A 21,225-nucleotide genomic window follows, 5' to 3' on the forward strand; every position below is an offset into this window, starting at 1 on the left:
TCGGTTATCGATTAATGAATCGAATGAACTTGACATCCAAAAAGGAAACATTTTCCTGGCAACATTTTCTTCAGCTGTCAATTTGTGTTTGGATGGAGATTGCGATTTTGCTTTTTGCGACGAAATCAAATAATCATTTGCATTTCAAGAGCAATTCAAGCAAGTTGTGTTTACGAACCCATTGCCACGAGTTCTTAACTACCCTCAAGATTTGATTGACTTCAACCCGAGCTCTCTACTTGGAAATCAGCATGACTCTGGGAACTTACAACAGGCATCAGGCTATGAGGAAGAAGTAGGTTGCTTTGGTGGAAGTCTGGCAGTATTTCATTTTGTTTACGTCGTAATTCACTGATTTTTATTGTTTTTTACAGGCAAGCTGCACTAGCGGCGGCATTTCCTCAAGGCATCAGATGCCAAAAGTGCCTTCAATATGGGCACTGGAGCTACGAATGTAAAGGGAAACGCAAAATTCTGGTGCGGCCGTCTCGCACACAAGTCATGAAGAAGAATTTGAAGGGCAAGGATGAAGGCCAGTGCAGGTAAAATCTTCCATCTTTTTTTCCATTTCTTTGAAGGTCAAACTACCTACACATAAAAATTAATAATAACCTTACTTTTATTTTTATCTTATTGATTTTTTCTTCTTGATTGATTGGTTGATTCTTTCTACTTGCTTATTATGACTAGATAAACTACCCTCTTATTATTTCTTTTCGGTGACCCATCCCAAGTTTATTTGAATACAAAGGTGTTTTAAGCTTCCTTTGCTTTTAAAAATGCAAGCAAAGCAAATCGTTTCATCTTAGTTTTTGCTCTTGAAAAATAATTGCATTCAGCATCATCATCATATTGTATGAAATGTGGGTAATTTTGCCATAGCTTGAAATATTAACATCTAAATTTCGTGAAAGTTTAGCTAGTTATCTTCTTGATATTCATGATTTCTTTCTGCATAACAGCAATGGAGCCTGCAAAATCCCTAAAAAGAAGAAACGTGAGGAATCAGACTGTTCAGACTGCTCCGACAATGGCTCCTCATCCGACAGTTCGTCAGAGTCATCATCGGACAGTTCGGATTCTTCCAGCAGCAGCAGCAGCGATTCCGAGAGCGACAGCGAGGGCAGCAGCGACTCTGGCTCATGTAGCGACTGTTAAACAGTCACATTTATGTAAGGATTACTATGCACTTGTTATAAGTAGGCTTACCAACCGACTAACTGTTTCGTCTAGTCTTCTAATTGATTGTTTAAAATATAAATTTTTTCAAACTCCTGAGAGGTAGTGTTGTAAAAGTTGGTAATCCTATTTATCAGTATTTAGGTGAACTTATATAAGAATCTGAAAATCCAGTGTAGTCTTAGTAATTCTGTGCATCTAAATATCTTGCTGTCCTATGCTAAACACAAATGGATTATTTTTTTATTTGATTGCTCACAGGTTTGACTAAATGCTGGACATTTGAGGCTGACATGCATTATTAATTTTTTTTATTAGCTCGAGACATTATTGCGTTTCAACATTCAAGATAAAAATGTGGGTACTTTTAATTTATTATAACTTTGTTGCTTGGACATTGTTCGTTCATTCATGATAACCTTTTAAACCTGGTGGCAATTATTATATCATTGTAATTTTGTATGTGATTGTATTTTGTTACCTGATTGCTAATAAACAATGTATTTGTGAACTTGATATGATTTTAGTTAACTGTAAAATTGTTAAAACTTTACTATAAGTTGTTTATTGGTAAGATGGTATGTGTAACTTTAGGGTATGTATTTTTATTTTAGAATGTATGTATAGGATATTCAATTTCAATAAATGACTTAATATTCGAGTGAATTTAATGAGTTTTATAACACAATATTATTGACATTAAATGTTAGTGTACTGTTGTTTTATGCTTTGTAAAAAAACTTGCTGATTCAAATAGGTTAGTGTCGTAGACATGTACTAGAACGTCTTAGTTTATAGTTTTATGTAATGCAAAATAATATTTTATAATAAGACTGTATAAGAGAAAAAAAGGAACTCTTTGCAATTAAACTATGTATTTAGATTCTCTTAAAATCATTTATTAGAAAAATGTCATTACATGAATTTTGATAAAAAATGAATACAATTTTGATGGAAACTTAACCTGTGTTTGATTTAATATAACGCAATCAACATCATTTTATTAATAACTAAACATATTACATTAATAAACAGATTAATTATTACTTAATTATCTAATTAGCGGCNTCAGTATGCGAAAATTCATTTAAGTGGCGTTTGAGTGCAACTTAATTTGAGAGGTGCTTAAAAATTGAGAACTGCTCAGATAATGTTTTGAGTATGCGAAATGTAAGTTTAGGAGCTGCTTAACTATTTGAGAAGCCGTCAAATATTTAAATGGCGTTTCAGTATTCGGCCGTAATGCATTTACACACATAAAACATTCTTCAGTTATGTAGGTTTGAAGTCGTAGGCTGAAAACATTTGTCAAAGTATGTTTCCTACTATCCGTTCGCGATAAGTTTGCCGCTGACGATATGACGTCACTCGAAGGAAAGCGTCTATAACTATAGCAAACTATTGAAAATATTTTTTATTTATTAATATTGATAAAAAATGTGTAATTGCGTAAAACAAGACAATTGCGTTTAATCACTAACTAATTGCTTTTAATCTCGGTTGGGGGAAGGGACGCGCTTTCCACGGACCGGCAAACTTAGCGCAAACGGGTAGTACAAAATATTGGTTTTGTTTGGAATAGTAGGAGTGAGCATTTAGCATTTTCAAAGACAATTTTCTTTAACACTTATTTTACATCTGCCATGGTTTATCAGTAAAGGGTATTATTATATGTATTTGCTGAATAGCTTCAACAAAAAATCCTTACCTAAGATTATCCTTATATAAAACTAAAAGGTGGGTCTTAACTATTTTATTATACAGAAACAATAATGTAATTAAACTGGCAATTTAAGGTACATAAGGCATTACATAACCGTGATCATTTTACTATTTACTTTAATTTACATATTTTGGGAATACCTGCTCCTAAATGTAAATAAGAAAAACATTCTTCATTTAAATTTTTCATGTTTAGTCAATTCAATCAAAAGGTGTAGGTAGACATAATACATTAACAAAAAAGGGATTTTTTTTAACGAAATAATAAAACAATGAGATTAGGCTTTCTTCATGTTTACAGAAAAGTTCTCACTCACAAAAACTTATAAAAATATTCTTTGTACTGTTTTAAAAGATAATCTCTTACAAAAATATTTTCTCTTAAACATACAGAGACATATATGCATAGGCATGATACATAGGGCACATACGTACCTATTTAACAATATACCTATGAACTAAACAAAAATTACAACTTGCATACACTATCAGTTAGTTTCGGTTGGTGTTTCAGGTAGCGTATGAACGATGACTTTCCTCTTCTGGTCATACGAGAAACCGTTGATTTTGAATATCCTGCTATCGTAGAATGGTTTCAGATCTGTGATATTGATTTGTCTGGCCCTCTCAACCAAGTCTCGCTCGGATATCTCGATGGTAGACTGGGAATGGTTGTGTAGACCACGCATGTAGGCCAGTTGATCCATTGTGAGCTGACGTAGGATGTAATATAGGAGCTCGCTGTGGTCTTTTTTGTAGGCCAGGTATTTTTGGAATGTCTGGAAAATAATGGTTAGGTTATTGTTTTTACTTAAAAGAAAACCCCAATTGAAACCCTGTTATAAATGTACACCTGAGGTAGGATACTGAATAAACAATTTTGTATTTGTATTGTATAGTTTTTAATATCACATGATTCTGTGAGATATAACGGCGTTCGGAATGGACTGAGCACCGAACCCAGAGAGCGTTTGGTGGCTTGTTTCATTACGTTATCAAACGAATGCGAGGCACAGCCATAGTGTATTAATTTCGAACTCCTCCAAAGTCCCAAGACACTGCCCATTTTAGACGTATTTGGACATTCGAAGGCAGACTACGCTTTGGCGAACAATGTGTACACCCCGAATTTCCGATCGAGCTAAATGCGCACCATGCTGGAATGCGATTATCCCTCGCACTAGCCCGCACTACTCCCCGCATTTGCCACGTCCGTACCAGAGTCGATGTGACGTCACGGCTGTTAGTGTTGAATGTAATTGATTTGAAGTGCAAAAATTAATTTACTGTTTATACGGAACTCCGTGGATAGCTTCCATAGAGCATACTTTTCTTCTTTATGTTTTGATGACCGTCATCTTATTGTCAACTGATTCTATAGACGGGCGTAATAGCTTCTGGTGTTTTATTTGATGAAATATAATTCAGTTTAAAATGGAAGAAATATATTTTATTTACGCCCATATTTCAATAGGTTATGGGCCCAGCTTCTGGTGTTTTATTTGATGAAATATAATTCAGTTTAAAATGGAAGAAATATATTTTATTTACGCCCATATTTCAATAGTTAGATGCGCAGTTAACTCGCCCGGATTGTAAGATCTCTATGTAGGAGCATAACCACAGAATAATAATAAGTACTACGTACAGAAGTTTTACTTCGCGAAGGTATTTAAAAAAATGTATGCTCAATGTCATTAACAATATGGTGTAATTTAGCTTGTCTCAAGAGTCAAGCAAGTTTGTCAGAAGTTTTGTTGACAAACGTCAGTGATCGGTACTGCACCGAAGCTATAGGGCTGACTTCGGTAAAATGATGTGACGTGAGGTGCCAATCTGCAGAAAATGGCGGAGGAAATACATGATTTAGCATGAATTATCATGAATAATATTAACTACTTATTTACCTCTCAGTGTCTTGAGGCAACTTAAAAAAGTACATTCTGTGTTTTTATTATTATTTAGGCAGTTTAATACTGCACAGTATTTAGTACACCATTTTCTTTATTTTTTTCCATCATACACAAGAATACGAGTGCGTGAGTCAATGTTCGCTCGTATGTGAGGCCTTGTCGAATAGTACTCTTGTAGGGGGCAATCGTGCGTGTTTTGTTTTCGATGTAAACTCGCGGAGATGAACAGGCCTGGCATAACTAAGGACAGGAATTTCCTGTCCTTGTACAGTATACTGCAGCGCTATACCTGTCTCATGGCACGCATGACGCTGTACTTCTGCGTTTCCACGAAGCTTTCTAGCATGGTGCGGATGGCCATGTTGACGTCCTGCTCTGACACTTGCGCTCGTAGGTGCATGCGGGCGTGAGCTTCGCTCATGCGGATAACTGGGGACAAAAAAATAGGTTTTTTTTTTAAATTTGTGCAATATTAGAGCTCATTTTCGCCTTATGTGACGACTAGACTAACGTATTGCTGTCGCGACTGTGCGACGGGCGCCCGAAGTGAGTGTGCGAGCGCGACAGCACCATAATTACGCGCGAGCGATTAGGATGGGTAGCTTGGGGTCATTAGACAAAATTCTACGTGCTTACGGACCAGGCTTTTGTAATAAAAGTTCTTTTTCCCACGGTGTAAATAGCTGTGGCAAGCCAACTTCTGCAAGATTTACACAGTGCTGACAGCTTGCGGAAATCAACTTCTGCCAATTTTATTGCTGGTCTAAACTTCGCTTTACAAGACGAGCTGTTTTTGAACCTTGTATAGGTCGCTCAACAAAAGTTGAGGCGAACACAAACTCACACTGATGTTGTATTTGAACATGATACACAAACAACACATTATACAAGTTCAAATGTCGAACACACTAGCTACCTCACTCTTGTTAAATCTCTGCAAGCGAGACAGAAAGCACTTGTCAGTCCGACTACGTAAGACATCAGCATTATACAGATACAAATTTTTGTTGGAGTTCATAGCCTCAACTCTCATAGCGCGATCTATGTTTACATGTAGATTTTATTATTTATTTACTAACCTGACTCGATGTGTCGCACAGTGATGGGCAGACTTCCCGTAGCTAACGACTCTTGTCGAAGCTGACTGTACATTTTAGCCACTTTGTCTTGGTCCATGTTCTGCGAAAACAAACAAGTTATTAATTAGTAAAGATAAAAGAAAAATATGTAGCTTATAAAGGTATCAGGAATGTGCTGAATGCAGGCTGCTACCAACCGGTAATTATGGAAATCATTGGGGGAGGGAAGCCTACGGGACTCTTCCCACCGCTACAACTCCTGTGTAGCCAGTATCTACAGCTTGACCGCCAATAAAAACCCAACCAGTGAAGGTCTTTGGAGGGAAGCCTGTGTTCAGCAGTTCCTATGTCTTATAGATAAAATATGTTACAACAATAGAACCTCCTCCATTTTGAAGTCTTTATAAATGGCAACAGAGATAGGATAATTAATTATTAATAAAGACACTGTGCGACGGGCGCCCGCAGTGAGTGTGCGATCGCGACAGCAACATAATTACGCGCGAGCGATAAGGATGGGTAGCTTGGGGTCATTGGACAAAATTCTACGTGCTCACGGACCAGGCTTTACAGCTGAGTGGCACCACAAACCTGTAACTTAGGGTGGACATTCTCTCTAGAATACACGATGTATTTCTTGAGCAAGTCCTGTTGCAGCGTGAACTCTGGGTCGGGGCCGTTGGTGTCTTCTAGCACGGTGCCTTGCTGCGTCGGGTGGTGGCGTATGTGAGAGCTGACTACGAATCTGTACAAGAATATATTGTTTTAAACTTTCATGGTCACTATTACAATTACTATTATTGTTATTATTGACGGGATTGCTACCATGTACCTTAATTTTGAGTTTCCGATATTTCGGCACTGTTGTACTACATAGAATGATTTCATTTGAGTATTTATTTAGTAACACAAATGGAAAAGTCCTTGTATAGATCGTTTCCTCCGCGAATGTTTGAGCACAAAATATAACAGAAGGTAAACTCATGTATGTACCTCGCTTTGCATACCTCTCTCGCTCGCACGCTCGGCCGTCGCGCTAGGGTTGTCTTGTCATGTGTTGTGTTTATTTCGTTATGATAGAAAAATGTTACTCTTAATACTATGCAAGAAAGACAATAACAGATAACCACGTATCATCATCAACAGCCCTTTACAGTCCACTGCCGGACTATGAGCCTCCTCTACTATAGTGGAGGGTTTTGCCATAATCTCCACGCTTGGCAGGCGGGTTGGAGATCGCAGTTTAAAAGATTGATGTTTTTCAGAGAGCGCTGCTGCCCATTCTCTGTTTGATGTGTAGTCCCTAAGTCGCTTCTTACGACACCCGCGGGAAGAGTAGGGGTTGGTGACAAATGTATTCTACTCTGCCGTCACCACACGGCTTAACCACGTATACTTATTTATATTTAGTACGTTATTATAGTAATAGTTTGCAAACAAATACACGAGAAGGAAGTAGTATTTAGTTGAGTGGTTGACACTATNTATTTTAAAGGTGATACTTTTTATTGTTGAAATCTATTAAGTGGCGATCGTGGACCGAAACGTAACCACAATTGACATTTATCATTGTTGACTGACAGAGCATCAAATTGACAAATCAACAACTCTCCATTATAGTTCCAAAATACTGGACTGTCCTATCGATGACATTGACAGTGGGGCGCCACCGTCAATACCGGATCGCTGGTTCCGATTTTTGCCATGTTGGAAACCATATAGATGAACGATGGTAGCGCCCCCCTGTCATTGAGTTTGGTGGGACAGTTCAGCGTGGGTCATCTATACCATTATTTTAATTAAATAAAAATGCAAGCATTATTATTTTTATATGATAAAACGAAATTTATATATAATAGAAACTAAAAATAAACTGTTCTATGTTAAGTTGATTGAGTATATTTCCATAAAAGACAATACATAACCAAACGATGCTGCGTGTAATGGATAAAAGACGTAAAGTTATCATTTGTGTAAATGAAAACATACTTTTTTTGGTAAATGTTGCCATTATGTAAACATTTGAGAGCTGCTTACGGCCGAATACTGAAACACTACTCAAATCTGTCACTCAGCTGACGGGCTCCTAAATTTAAGTATCCTTCAATTTTAAATGGTATTCTCAAACGCTACTCAACGGATTTGAAGCCNCACGACTATAAAAAGATTTTAGCAATTTCATTCACAAAATCAATTGCGCACATTTAAAATAAAGTTTGTTTACACTTTGACAACAATAGACTGACATGCAAGGTGACATATCAATGAAGTTTTTAGTTACTGTTGCCATTAAAAGAAATTAGTACCATTAGTTTTCCGCAATATGGCGAGGGTTTTTATGTTCCTGGTCAGGCTATACCATTTAAAATTGAAGGATACTTAAATTTAGGAGCCCGTCAGCTGAGTGACAGATTTGAGTAGTGTTTCAGTATTCGGCCGTTAGGTATAAGAATAGGATTTAAGATACCGCGCAAGCACTCTCAAATATAACAGCTGCTTAAGACGATTTGACAGTTGTTTGAGTAATGCTTAGCGTTGAATGACGTTTCAGTATGCGAAAATTCATATATAGTTCCAAAATACTGGACTGTCCTGTCGATGACATTGACAGTGGGGCGCCACCGTCAATACCGGATCGCTGGTTCAGATTTTTGCCATGTTGGAAACCATATAGTTGAACGATGGTAGCGCCCCCCTGTCATTGAGTTTGGCGGGACAGTTCAGCGTGGATCATCTATAAGTGGCGTTTGAGTGCAACTTAATTTGAGAGGTGCTTAAAAATTGAGAACTGCTCAGATATTGTTTTGAGTATTAGTAGGGAATTTAGTGCAAGAACCCCTCCACTTTGGTATAGAAGGCTCATTTTTACAACAGTGGTTCTTTAGGTGCTCCTGAGTGGATTTCCGTCGGTAGACATCGGGAGCCCCCCCTGTGGTAGCAGGGGGAGGGGGGGCAAGTTTCCTTCAACCGCGCTTCACTTTAAGACCCATATCTTCAAAACTATGAGTATTATGGCAAATGTGGTATCATTTTCGGATAATTAAAGGATGGCGAATTCATTTCTAGAACAAACTTTTTGCCTTTTCATACAAAAAAATTGAAATATTGAGTAAAATTCACAAAAACCAAAAAGTATTTTTTTAAATAAACGTCGTCTACTTTTAAACCGCTGGAGATAATCTAATAAAAAAATATGACCTGAAAGCTACATTTATCAGGATTATAAAAATATAACATTGTATGGTACTTTTTTCGCAAAAAGCAGGTGAAAAAAATTTTTTCTTCAGGACACAGCGGGCGAATTTTATTGCGCATCGGAAAAAAATATTTATTTTATCCATGAATTCATACTATTTGGTTCATANCGGTGTCTATGTGTGCGTGGCTCGAGCGCGTTTAGTATGGAGTTTGTCTTCTGTTATATTTTGTGGTTTGAGTGTTATCGGTACACGCTAAATTATCCATGAGTGCACACGCACTCTACAATAATGCCGCTCGGCTTGCTCGGATCAAACTCCCCGCACCCCGCGCGACCGAGACCAAAAATTAGTGGGGCGCGTCTTCGTGGATGAAACGATCTATAACTGGAAGCTATTCTTAAGTAAATAAAGGAGAAGCGAGACAATGTGTTTTCAACAAGTAAAGGTATCATAGGTATTTACCATCATATAACCTCATCAATATTTATATGGCACACTTATACAATCAGCGTGTTCGTGACACTCAAAATGGACAACGCAACCTTATTCTAATAGAAACAAAGGCGTGTTGCGAACTTTTTGGCTACTTTTTAACGCTAACCAATCAATATCAAAATCAAATTTAACATGTTAAAAATATTCTTTTAATGCATTATAGTAACGATTTGGCCATAGCAGAGACGGCACAACAAGCAGTAAAGTCACAATAAAACAAGAAAAAATTACTCCTGTAAATGTTGTGTGTAAATGTTTGTACAAAAAACATTCTGGAAATAAAATTATGTCTTGTATATAAACTTACTTAGCCAAATGCGCGTCTTGCATAGGATCGGCCTCGTCTCTAACCACGCAGAGGACGTCGAATCTGGACAGAATCGGTTCGGAGAGGTTCACGTTTTCTGTGAACGTGAGCGACGCGTCGTATCGCCCGCCGATCGGATTGGCGGCTGCTATTATAGAGCATCTGAAATTAAATTCTGATATTAGTTTATTTGAGAAATAATTACCTATCTCAGCAGTAGATAGACAGATAGATAGATAGTCATTTATTGTCAAAACTGTGCATACATTGTTGTTAAATGGATGTTAAATAACACAGGAACCGACAGTTTGCCCATTTCGGTCGTACAATATAGGTAGGTAAAGAGAATAATATAATTTACAATGTTACTTAAGTGGGTTGTCCATATTTTAGAATTTCAACAATGATTAAAATATTCTTCTAAACTATAAAAACAGTCGAAATGTTGCTGGCAGTTTGGCCAGCAATCCTCTTTTGATAAATTGTTTGTTTTTTTTTTACTTTTTTTTAATATTGTTTTAGATTTTGAAGTTGCTTTTACTACTCTCTGGTGTTCTAGTGTTAATGTCTTGAGCAATATACCTTTTTGGCCCTATTTTGGAGTGTTTCCTTGCTTCTAGCATAATATCACCACCGGCAGGCCTATCTCTACATACAGTCCACTCCATCGTTTTTAACATTAGTAAGTTATGATATGATTATGATGGAGTAGAAGGAACTGGCTATCTCACATCCAACTGCTAGAACACAAAGATGCTGTTAACATTGTTGTTATGACGACAGACTTAGGTAAGATGGTGGTAGCTAGCTAGGCGGACTCAGAACAAGCCCTATCAGCAACCAAATTAAGCAGTAAACGTTGCCCCCACTAGGAATCCAACTCGGGACATCTGAGTCTGAAGCAGGTAAGGGTCTTACCACTAGATCACAGTGTTTGAGTTGGGTGTCTTGCGCTGCTTCTCCTAACACTGGCGCATTTACTGTCCCGAAGCAGTGGAACGGTTAAAGAGGCCTGCAAGCTTTCAAGAGGAGAGCGTATCTTTATCTTAAAGGCCGGCAACGCACCTGTAACGCCCCTGGGTCTGCGGGTGTCTATGGGCGACGGTAATCACTTACCATCAGGTGATCCGTCTGCTCGTTTGCCTCCTATCACATAAAAAAAAAGTAATACTGGGATATGTAAGTGTTTTTGAAGGCCTCGTCGTTTCAGCCGAAAGCCGTCCACCGCTGGACAAAGGCCTCCCCCAAGGATTTTCACAAAGACCGGTCCTGCGCCGCCCGCATCCAAGCACCTCCCGCGACCTTCACCAGATCGTCGGTCCACCTAGTGGGAGGCCTGCCCAAATTACGTCTTTCGGCTCGTGGTCGCCACTTGAGAACTTTTCTGCTCCAGCGGCCCAGCGATTTGAAGGCCTACTTGTAGGAAATAAATGACTTTTATGACGGTTTAGGCTGTATTTAAAGGAGTTTACCTGGCGTGCAGCGACGTGACGATGCCGGCTTTAGATATGGATATGGACTGCTGCTCCATGGCCTCGTGGATGGAGGTGCGGTCTTGATCGTTCATCTTGTCGAACTCGTCGATGAGACACACGCCGCGGTCCGCTAACACTAAAGCGCCCGCTTCTAATGTCCACTCTCTGTGAAAACAAGGAGCAAGTCAACACTTCGATGATAGGTTGTATACGAAATGAAAGCGACAATTTTCCTCAATAGACATGTTGACACCACCAATCAATTGACGTACTTTTTTAAACTGTCAAAACGAAACTCTCCCATAGATTTTGTATGGCACTACAAGCAAGTGACGTCACTATTTTGTCAACTCAATTAAACTATAGCCTGACCAGGAACATAAAAACCCTCGCCATGTTGCGGAAAACTAATGGTACTAATTTCTTTTAATGGCAACAGTAACTGAAAACTTCATTGACATGTCACCTTGCATGTCAGTCTATTGCTGTCAAAGTGTAAACAAACTTTATTTTAAATGTGCGCAATTGGTTTTATGAATTAAATTGCTAAAATATTTTTATAGTCGTGAAAGAAAAGTGGTTCACAATGTGTTAAAGTATTTGTCGAAGAGAAATACTAAGGGTTCGGACAATATTTTCATTGAATAATGTTTCCGACAAAGGTTGTCAAATTGACTGACATGTTTATCGTATAGTACAGTCCACTATGAAAATTAGCTGTGGTTTGTTTCAACTACCTATTTTAAAAAATTTGTCACTTTCTAAGTGTTGAATTTTATGGGATTGGGAAAGAAGTACCGAGTTTGAAGCGTTCATGAGCAGACATTGCAGTTGAATATTCAAGTTCTGAATTTGATTATTGATGAATAATAAAATAAATCTACTAGCTCGATTGATGGTTTCATTTAATTTATTTAAATCAGGTTACCTACAATAATATTTTTTCGTTAATTTATGAAAATATCAAATTAGCCCGTAATCCTGAATCCTGATACATAAAGTTAGCCTATTAATTTAACACAGGTACGACTGTACTCAGTGTTGCACTATCAAATGCAATTGAAGCGCCTCTATGCCAGGGTTTTTATGTTCCTGGTCAGGCTATACTTTTTACAATTACAATGCGACCAAAAATCGTAATTTACAGGTAATTTAAAATTAATTAAGTTTTTAAGACCAGAATGAAGTGTTTGTTTAGAAAAGTTGTGATATCGAATTATTGGGGAATGGTGTCATATTTGTCTGTTGAAATGTTTGAACCTAAGGCCCGGTTTCTACAAAGCGGAGCGGAGAAGAGAGATGTGTCGGGCGGACTCGTTTTTCTATAGAATTTGACAGGGTGCGGAGCGGAGATGTAGATATAATGAAATCTGATTGATTATTCAAAACACTTCTGCACTCCGCTTTGGTGGAAACCGGGCCTTACGGGAAAGTTTAAATCTATTGGAGAAATTCGACATTTTATAGGAAGTTTACTTGCTGTACATAAAACCTTAGTGTGGGATCATTGGCGTATCTAGGGTAAAATTGTAAGTACCTGGTGGTTGGGTTCTTTCTGACGTAAGCTGTCAAACCAACGGCACTGGCGCCTTGGCCAGTTGTGAATACGGCTCTAGGTGCTATCTGTAAAGAATGCATCAAATCATGGATCTTATCCTACAATACCATAGTACCGGAGCAAAGATTAAATTATATTGTTGCTAAAAGACACTGCATCAGTCAAATATTCAGACAAGACTGAAATTCCAACAAAAGAACTAAATAAAAATGTATGAACTGTATGAACGAATTATTACCTTTTCTGTGTACTTCAAAAATTGTGATTTAGCTGTACCAGGATCACCACAGATAAGCACATTAATATCACCTCTCACTTTATGTTTTTCACCTGAAAGAAAAAAAATACAGGTAAGTCGAAGTGGGTTATATGCTTTTGCAGTGGAGAATAAAGGACGTAGCGCACTTATCAGCCCGGAAAGGGATCGTAACCGTATCAACTCGAGGCAGTCAGTATTATTTGTATGAAACTCCATACTGCAACGCACCGTAGCGGTTGACAGCGTGCGAAAGGCGATAACAGCTCGCGAAAGACGATACGGTGTTAATCCCTTTCCGAGTTGATAAGTCTGTTACTTTAAATTACCTGAAATGAAAGAATTATATAATATTACATACCTGGATTCTTTGCCTCCCCTCCAAACAGTGCCAAGGCTAAGCCCCTCTTAATATATTCGTGTCCGTATATCGAAGGGGCTATGCTCTGCACTATGCGCTCCCCGATCTGAGGGTCTTTTGATAGCTTGATGATGTTGGCCACGTCTTCGTCCGTTAGAGACTCGACTATGTGCTTGCAGTCTTTCACTACTATGTAGTTAGCTATGATGACCGTGGCGAATACTGGGAAACCCTAAAATATACAAAACTAGTATCAACATAATTTATTAGTATTGTGTTTCTCTATGGAATTCTATCCAGAAGCTTAGATATTTCCTGGGATTTTCTCAGACTTCTCGGAATGACCATGGGTTACCCAGAATTTTGAAAAGGAGTGAATTAACTTCCTCGCATCGTAAGCTAGGTCTACTATGTAATTGGCAATATTTTTTTGAGAAGCAGCCTCTGTAAAAAGTACAGTTTTCTAGTGTGACGATTGTCGCATTGTCGCTCGCGCATTTACATCAATAGCGACAAAACTATCACGTCGACAAACGTGCGTAAAACGCACCATAGAGTAAGTTTATGGACAAATAACACAGACTCAAATGCAAGCAAAGGGGTTTACATTAATTTGTCTTAGGACTTGAAGTAATGATCGTTTCATCCACGAAGACGCGCCCCACCAATTTTTGGTCAATATTGTAGTGTGCGTGTGCACTCATGGATGATTTAGCGTGTACTGATAACACTCAAACATTAGCGGAAGAATGGTGGGGCGCGTCTTCGTGGATGAAACGTGTGATGATCGTCGCATTGACGCTCGTGCATTTACATCAATAGCGACAAAATGGATAGAACTATCACGTTGACAAACGTAGCTCGATGGACCGATGACTTCAGGACAGGTAGATGGCTGACAGTGGCTAAATAGTTAGTATAGTACTAATAGTTTTATTTATAATATCTGATCACATCTTTTCTTTATAATACTGTACTTACACTTAAATTATAGGCGCACTATTATTATGTATTTATGTATGTATATTTTATGCAGTATAGGTTAGTGTCCGTGACTCCCACTCAGCATGGGGCACACTGAAAACCAGCGTCGTGGCCTCCCTCACCGGGGGCCACGGCATATGCTGAGTGGGGTCCCATTGCGATGGACATCGCTGTGCGACAGGGTGGCACTGCTCAGTTAACTTTCTCTTCCATTGTTTTATGTGTCACCTCTGTCTTATTTGCTTCTTTTTTTATACCTCTTTTGTCAAATTGCGATGTCCATGGCAATAAATGTTTCTTTTTTTCTTGCTAAATGAAAACTCTCACCTGCTCCGTGTTCAAAGATCCATCATAGTTATTCGTGTATATGCCAGTAAGATCCACTTCATCGCCCGGCTTGCATCGGTCGCACAGGTCAGCTAGTAACACGCACTCTTTACTACGAGGAATGCGTCCCGCGGGAATGCGGCCCGGGGATTCCTGGATGGTGACCTTCTGGTAGTTGCGGTACACTGTTTGTTCCATGTTCACCTGGGGAAGAGTTATGGTGGAGACATTTAAAGAGCTGTTGCTTGTAGAGTTACGTTAAATAGTTCATGACACTCAAAGTGGCCAATAAGTTGACAACACAACCTTATTTATTCGGCCTGATCGTCACTTACCATCAGGTAAGATACAGGCCAAGTGTAGATAAAAAAAATATCCGATAATAACAAAAGCATGTTGCGAACTTTTTGGCTACTTTGGGTGTTACGAACTATTTGATGCTGACTGTATGTATATGAAATACATCTTATTATATGCTTGGTGTAACACTTAAGCCGAGTTGCACCACCTAATTTTGACCCTAACTTTGACGATAGTCGGTGTTTTTTGTATGGAGTTTGACAGATTTTTGAAGTTAAAGTAAGATCCCAGTTTTAGATTACATGTGGACAGTGACGTTAACTCGGTCTTTCTGTTCTTTTTAGAGTTGCCATTTTCAGATTCAGTCAGTTAAATTACGAAAAGGGGTTAGTTAATTGGACGATGCCACAAATAAGGCTCAGATGGCACAGAAAAGACCTGACTGACTAAAGATGTATTGTGATCTTTTACTTGACTTTGATTAGTGACAATCCAGATTTTTTTAAAAACATTAAGACTAGGTGCAGACTACCGACTTTAAGTTAGCCGATAGTTGGATCGGGCTGTTAATCAGTATGGAGATGTATGATAGTGCGCACATTACAACAATGTGGTATCGGCCGATTCTTCTTAAAAATCGGGGCCAACTATCGGCCAACTAAAAGTCGGTGGTCTGCGCTTAGGCTATATTAGAAGCTTTCTATAAGCTTCTTAAAAAATCAAACATCATAAAAAATAATCTTATTCACTTACCATAAACGGCCCAGCGCTCTGACACTCCGGACAAGACCCGGGCTTCACTTCAGAGTTCTGGCTCTGAACAAACGGTCCCAAGATATACCCGCATCTATTACAGTCATACTTCACAACGGAAAGCTGAGGTAACACTCCCGTAGTCGCTGTGATCACTCCCACCGTTCTCACAAGTTGATTCAAATGCAGCTTCCTGAACGTTCTTAGTTCTTCAATCAGTGGAAGATCAGATATCCGGACGTGGATTTCTGATGTAACCCTCTCGTAACTAGGGAAGATTTGTAGCACAATATCTTTGGCGACTTCGTCGAATATTTGCAGCATTTGGAAAGGCGCTTCGGGCAAGAAGTAAGCGAGTACTTGCTCACGACGAGCGAGCACGTCGAATTCCACGTGGAAAGACGCCTGATTGTGCTCGCACATTCGACGGATCCGGTCCTTGTATACGAACTGGCCTTTGCTGTTTGTGTATGTGCGGAGGAAGTTTTTGAACCTAAAAATAAGAAAAAATTGTTATAATGATAGGTAGACAGAATTTTTAAATTATTTTTATCTACTTACAAATGTGGAATTGAGAACAAAGAACTGTTTGGTAGGTACAGAATACAGGTAGAACCATCTTATCATAATTATTTCACAACAACTTAAGAGTTCTTTCAAACCAACAACTGGCATCCATCTAAAAAAAAACATCTAATTTGAAAGATCCCTTAATCAAAGGTTTACATTACTTATTCCACCACTCTTTCTAGTTTCCCATCAATGCAACTCCTGTATAGCCAGAACCTACTACAGATTGACCTCCAATGAACCCCAACCAGTGAAGGTTGAGTAGTCACAGTGAATAAAACTTATGAGTTCTATAACTCAAAACTCTTACAAAACTCATTTTATTTTGCAAGTAGGCTTTTAAAAAGCACTTTTACAATTAGTAATAAATAGCAGGGATGTTATGGATATCCGTGACCGAAACTTTCGGATATCCGAAATAAAAAAATATCCGTAACCATAACCGGTATAATATTATTCGTATATCCGTAACCGTATCCATAACCGAAACTACATATCCCTAACATCCCTAATAGGTAGTTAGTAAAAAGGTTTGTAACATTACCTGTTAGCAATCTCAGTCCGCGGTCCCAGCATAGACACCCACTCCTTGGTGGTGTATCCTTTAGTGTCCTCTAGGTTCTCGATACTCTCAATACCCCCTTCCACTTGTTCGTCCGTACCCATAGCTGCCTTCTCGGCGGCGCGGCGGCGTTTAGCTCGCGGCGCTTCACCGCCCTCTTCGTCGGAATCATCTGGGGATTAAATAAATAAAGACATCGTGTTACTTGAACTTGGCTGGACATGCTACCGCGTGTCTAGATACACTGCACCATCAATCCACTAAGCAAAGTTTTATTTATGGACAATAGATGTAAACATTGAAAGCTGATAAACTGAACTATGCTTGATTTAATTACAATATTTTCAATGTGATAAAATATTTTTCTGTTACTATACTGAAAGGCTAGTTTTTTATAATATCAATTAAGAAGGCACTGGTCTTAACGCGACGTTTAATAATGAGTTATATTATGTACTCACGGCTTGACGTTTCGGCTGCGATGCTGCAGCCGTGGTCACAAGCAGACTAGTCTTACTATTTTAGTTGAAATGGAACGCGTAAGTTTAAGAACTTAAATTCTTAAAACTATTTTTTTTAAGTATCTTTAATGTCCCTATTCTGCAAGTTTCAACCATCAAATCGTCCCTCCGCACCCTGCCTTCATCACGCTCCGGCGGCAAAGTTCCTGCTCGGCCGGTACTCGGTCCTCGATGGACATCGGGTCGTAGTCGTTGTAGCAGTCCAGCGCTGGCATTGGACGGCCTTAACTATATTATTTAACAATTTCAACATTTTGTCAACTTACCGTACAGCAAACCACGGTCGTCCCTCCGCACCCTGCCCTGCCACATCGGGTGGTAGTCGTCTTCGTCGTCGTAGCAGTCCAGCGCTGGCATTGGACGGCCTTAACTATATTATTTAACAATTTCAACATTTTGTCAACTTACCGTACAGCAAACCACGGTCGTCCCTCCGCACCCTGCCCTGCCACATCGGGTGGTAGTCGTCTTCGTCGTCGTAGCAGTCCAGCGCTGGCATTGGACGGCCTTAACTATATTATTTAACAATTTCAACATTTTGTCAACTTACCGTACAGCAAACCACGGTCGTCCCTCCGCACCCTGCCCTGCCACATCGGGTGGTAGTCGTCTTCGTCGTCGTAGCAGTCCAGCGCTGGCATTGGACGGCCTTAACTATATTATTTAACAATTTCAACATTTTGTCAACTTACCGTACAGCAAACCACGGTCGTCCCTCCGCACCCTGCCCTGCCACATCGGGTGGTAGTCGTCTTCGTCGTCGTAGCAGTCCAGCGCTGGCATTGGACGGCCTTAACTATATTATTTAACAATTTCAACATTTTGTCAACTTACCGTACAGCAAACCACGGTCGTCCCTCCGCACCCTGCCCTGCCACATCGGGTGGTAGTCGTCTTCGTCGTCGTAGCAGTCCAGCGCTGGCATTGGACGGCCTTAACTATATTATTTAACAATTTCAACATTTTGTCAACTTACCGTACAGCAAACCACGGTCGTCCCTCCGCACCCTGCCCTGCCACATCGGGTCGTAGTCGTCTTCGTCGTCGTAGCAGTCCAGCGCTGGCATTGGACGGCCTTAACCATCTTATTTAACAATTACAACATTTTGTCAACTTACCGTACAGTAAGCCACGGTCGTCGATGGACATCGGGTCGTAGTCGTCTTTGTCGTCGTAGCAGTGCAGCGCTGGCATTGGACGGCCTTAACTATCTTTTTTAACAATTTCAACATTTTGACAACTTACCGTACAACAAGCCACGGTCATCCCTCCGCACCCTGCCCTGCCACATCGGGTCGTAGTCGTCTTCGTCGTCGTAGCAGTCCAGCGCTACGGCCTCAACTATCTTATTTAACAATTTGACATTTGGTCAACTTACCGTACAGCAAACCACGGTCATCCCTCCGCACCCTGCCTTCGTCGCGGTCCCGGCGGCGAAGTTCCTGCTCGGCCGCCACTCGGTCCTCGATGGACATAGGGTCGTAGTCGTCTTCGTCCAAGTCTTCATTATCGTAGCGATCCAGCGCTGGCATTGGACGGTAATCACTGGAATCAGTAATTGGATATGTCAATACATTTGGAATAACAATCTATTCAAATCAAGGTAGGTATGATTAATAATAAATAATTGCTTCAATTTCTCAAGAAACTTAAGCTAAATTTTAAAAACAACAGCTGTAACTTTAAATAGGTACAATGTTTTATTACTGGTCTGAATTTTAGCAGAAAGATAAAGGGCCATAAATAACCATTTAATCCAGTAATTTTGGTAAATGTTCTATTTCAAGCCCAGTGAAAAAGCAAATTTAAATAAAAATGAATCGCAAAATGTGTTGGTAAGCGCATAACTCAACAATGCCTTGACCAATTTTACCAATTCTTTGTTATAAATGTTTGTTAAACAAGAGATACAGATTAATTGAATCAAACTGTAAAAATGTGGAATATAAAGCTATAATAATAATAATAATAAGCCCCCCAAAATCCTACCTTTCGTCCGAGCCGAACATCTGGCCACGTGGGGGGCGGACACGCGTACTTTCAAAACTTACGCGGCCAACGAGGTAAAGGTGACCCATTAAAAATGGAGCTAAGGTCAAGAAGATTGTCAAGTATAGAGTCGCTGCCCGGGGGCGATCGCCGGGGCGCATCTGGAGCCGATGCTGGATGCCACAGTATGCGGTCCATCGGCGGTAGGGGATTGAGCAGGCGGGTCTCTACCGACAAGTTTACTACAGCCGAAATAGACGAAAGTTGCCCGGATTCACATCGCCGGGGCGCATCTGGAGCCGATGCTGGATGCCACAGTATGCGATCCATCGGCGGTAGGGGATTGAGCAGGCGGGTCCCGACCGACAAGTTTACTACAGCCGAAACAAACGAAAATAGCCCAGATTCACCCACTTCTAGTAATACAGCTAATCCGACTGAGGCTGTTTCGCAGGTAGCATCTACTTTTGCATCACAACCTGCGACCACCAAAGCCGGAAAACCAAGAGTGCGCATGAGATGGAACGATGAAGTTAACATATTTATCATGCGCACCTACTACTACATAACTAAATTAGAGACCGACCGAACTGTTTATTGTAAAAGGCTATTCGACAAATTTAAGAACCAATACCCTGATACTAATACCTTTTACAATATGCAGAAAGCTGCAATTCTCAATACGTGCCGAATTGTACGGCGATTCCTACAAGAGGACCATCACTTGGTTAACAACCCGTGAGGTTCTCTTGCAATACCGGAACAACCAGTTCCGAGAATCTTTAAGAAGAAAATATAGATAATAATAATTTGATAATTTACATTGTAAAAAATATTTAAAATTTAGAACCAAAGTTAATAAAGAGAATAATAATAAAAATGTTTGTTGAAGTCCAAGGATGGTTTTTAGGGCGTGAAAAATTAGAATAATTTCCGGGAAAACCCCAGGTGTAAAGCTAGTTAATTATGAGATAATACCAGACAAAAAATGCCAATATTAAAAAGTAAATTCACTCACGCTTCCATATTATCACCAAACAGTTCTTCCCCATCCTCTTCCTCCTCATTAGGGTTATCCCCGAGGATGTCCCCCTCATCCTCAAACATCTCGTACTCCCGGGCTGGTGACGTCATCCTGGACCGCGCTCCGTCTCTATCAGACGCCGGCGTATCAGGTGTTGGTGAACTCTGAAGAGAATTAGGTTAGGTTATCTGATGAACTTGCTTTGTTCTAGAATGGCAAAAGTAAAGCCGATTTATGGAACTACGCTTAGTAGCATTCACAGAAGGCATATTTTGTCAGAAGAATATTACAAATTAATAGTAGGTTTTATAAACCACAAGTTAACGCCTAACCGCTGGGGTAACGGGAGAATCATTATGCGTCTAATTAGCTGTTTCAAAACCATACAAAACGGGCTTCAACTTACCATGATTATGCTTAACTAACTAATTAATCAAACAAAACGTAAAAGGCACGATATTTCTTATGTTTATGCAACAAATATGTAAAATAACAAGAACAAAAACACAAACAGGTTAGCTTCTTGAAGCTGTCACAAACTGTCAAAATTACGCGCGAATTTTGCGTCTGCGTCTTTTTCACAAGCATTAGTCAAAGGAATATATGTTTATTCTGCCGTATGTCATTACCTACTAGATTTTTTAAACACA

The 21,225-nt window shown here is 39.6% G+C and overlaps 2 protein-coding genes across 2 annotated transcripts; one reads left to right on the forward strand and one right to left on the reverse strand.

The window, feature by feature from the left end:
* The first annotated feature begins 66 nt into the window (after nt 1-66).
* Nucleotides 67-2,014, forward strand: LOC114357064 (zinc finger CCHC domain-containing protein 10). Its single transcript, XM_028310508.1, has 3 exons — nt 67-295; nt 375-542; nt 963-2,014. Exons 1-3 carry the CDS (start codon nt 252-254, stop codon nt 1,156-1,158), a joined length of 408 nt encoding a protein of 135 aa, XP_028166309.1. The 5' UTR covers nt 67-251; the 3' UTR covers nt 1,159-2,014.
* Nucleotides 2,015-3,028: 1,014 nt separating this feature from the next.
* Nucleotides 3,029-21,127, reverse strand: Mcm2 (DNA replication licensing factor Mcm2). Its single transcript, XM_028310511.1, has 15 exons — nt 20,982-21,127; nt 20,570-20,739; nt 18,941-19,107; nt 17,024-17,213; nt 15,910-16,402; nt 14,857-15,060; nt 13,546-13,777; nt 13,167-13,258; nt 12,908-12,993; nt 11,368-11,535; nt 9,896-10,057; nt 6,485-6,638; nt 5,894-5,993; nt 5,104-5,243; nt 3,029-3,680 (listed from the first exon to the last, which is right to left on the reverse strand). The coding sequence occupies exons 1-15, from the start codon at nt 20,982-20,984 to the stop codon at nt 3,390-3,392; spliced, it is 2,652 nt and encodes an 883-aa protein (XP_028166312.1). The 5' UTR covers nt 20,985-21,127; the 3' UTR covers nt 3,029-3,389.
* Nucleotides 21,128-21,225: the final 98 nt, after the last annotated feature.

This window comes from Ostrinia furnacalis, unplaced genomic scaffold (genome assembly GCF_004193835.3).
Source record: "Ostrinia furnacalis isolate ACB-3 unplaced genomic scaffold, ASM419383v2 OfSCF3022, whole genome shotgun sequence".
NCBI classification, from domain to species: Eukaryota; Metazoa; Arthropoda; class Insecta; order Lepidoptera; family Crambidae; genus Ostrinia; species Ostrinia furnacalis.

Excerpts from the sequence above, each read along its gene's own strand:
- LOC114357064 (XM_028310508.1), top strand. The coding sequence starts at position 252 with ATGACTCTGGGAACTTACAACAGGCATCAGGCTATGAGGAAGAA. Across the intron at positions 296-374 it reads CATCAGGCTATGAGGAAGAA|GCAAGCTGCACTAGCGGCGG; the intron begins GTAGGTTGCTTT and ends TGTTTTTTACAG. Across the intron at positions 543-962 it reads AAGGATGAAGGCCAGTGCAG|CAATGGAGCCTGCAAAATCC; the intron begins GTAAAATCTTCC and ends TCTGCATAACAG.
- Mcm2 (XM_028310511.1), bottom strand. Across the intron at positions 17,214-18,940 it reads TGACCGTGGTTTGCTGTACG|ATGATTCCGACGAAGAGGGC; the intron begins GTAAGTTGACCA and ends TTTAATCCCCAG. Across the intron at positions 12,994-13,166 it reads TTTTGAAGTACACAGAAAAG|ATAGCACCTAGAGCCGTATT; the intron begins GTAATAATTCGT and ends CATTCTTTACAG.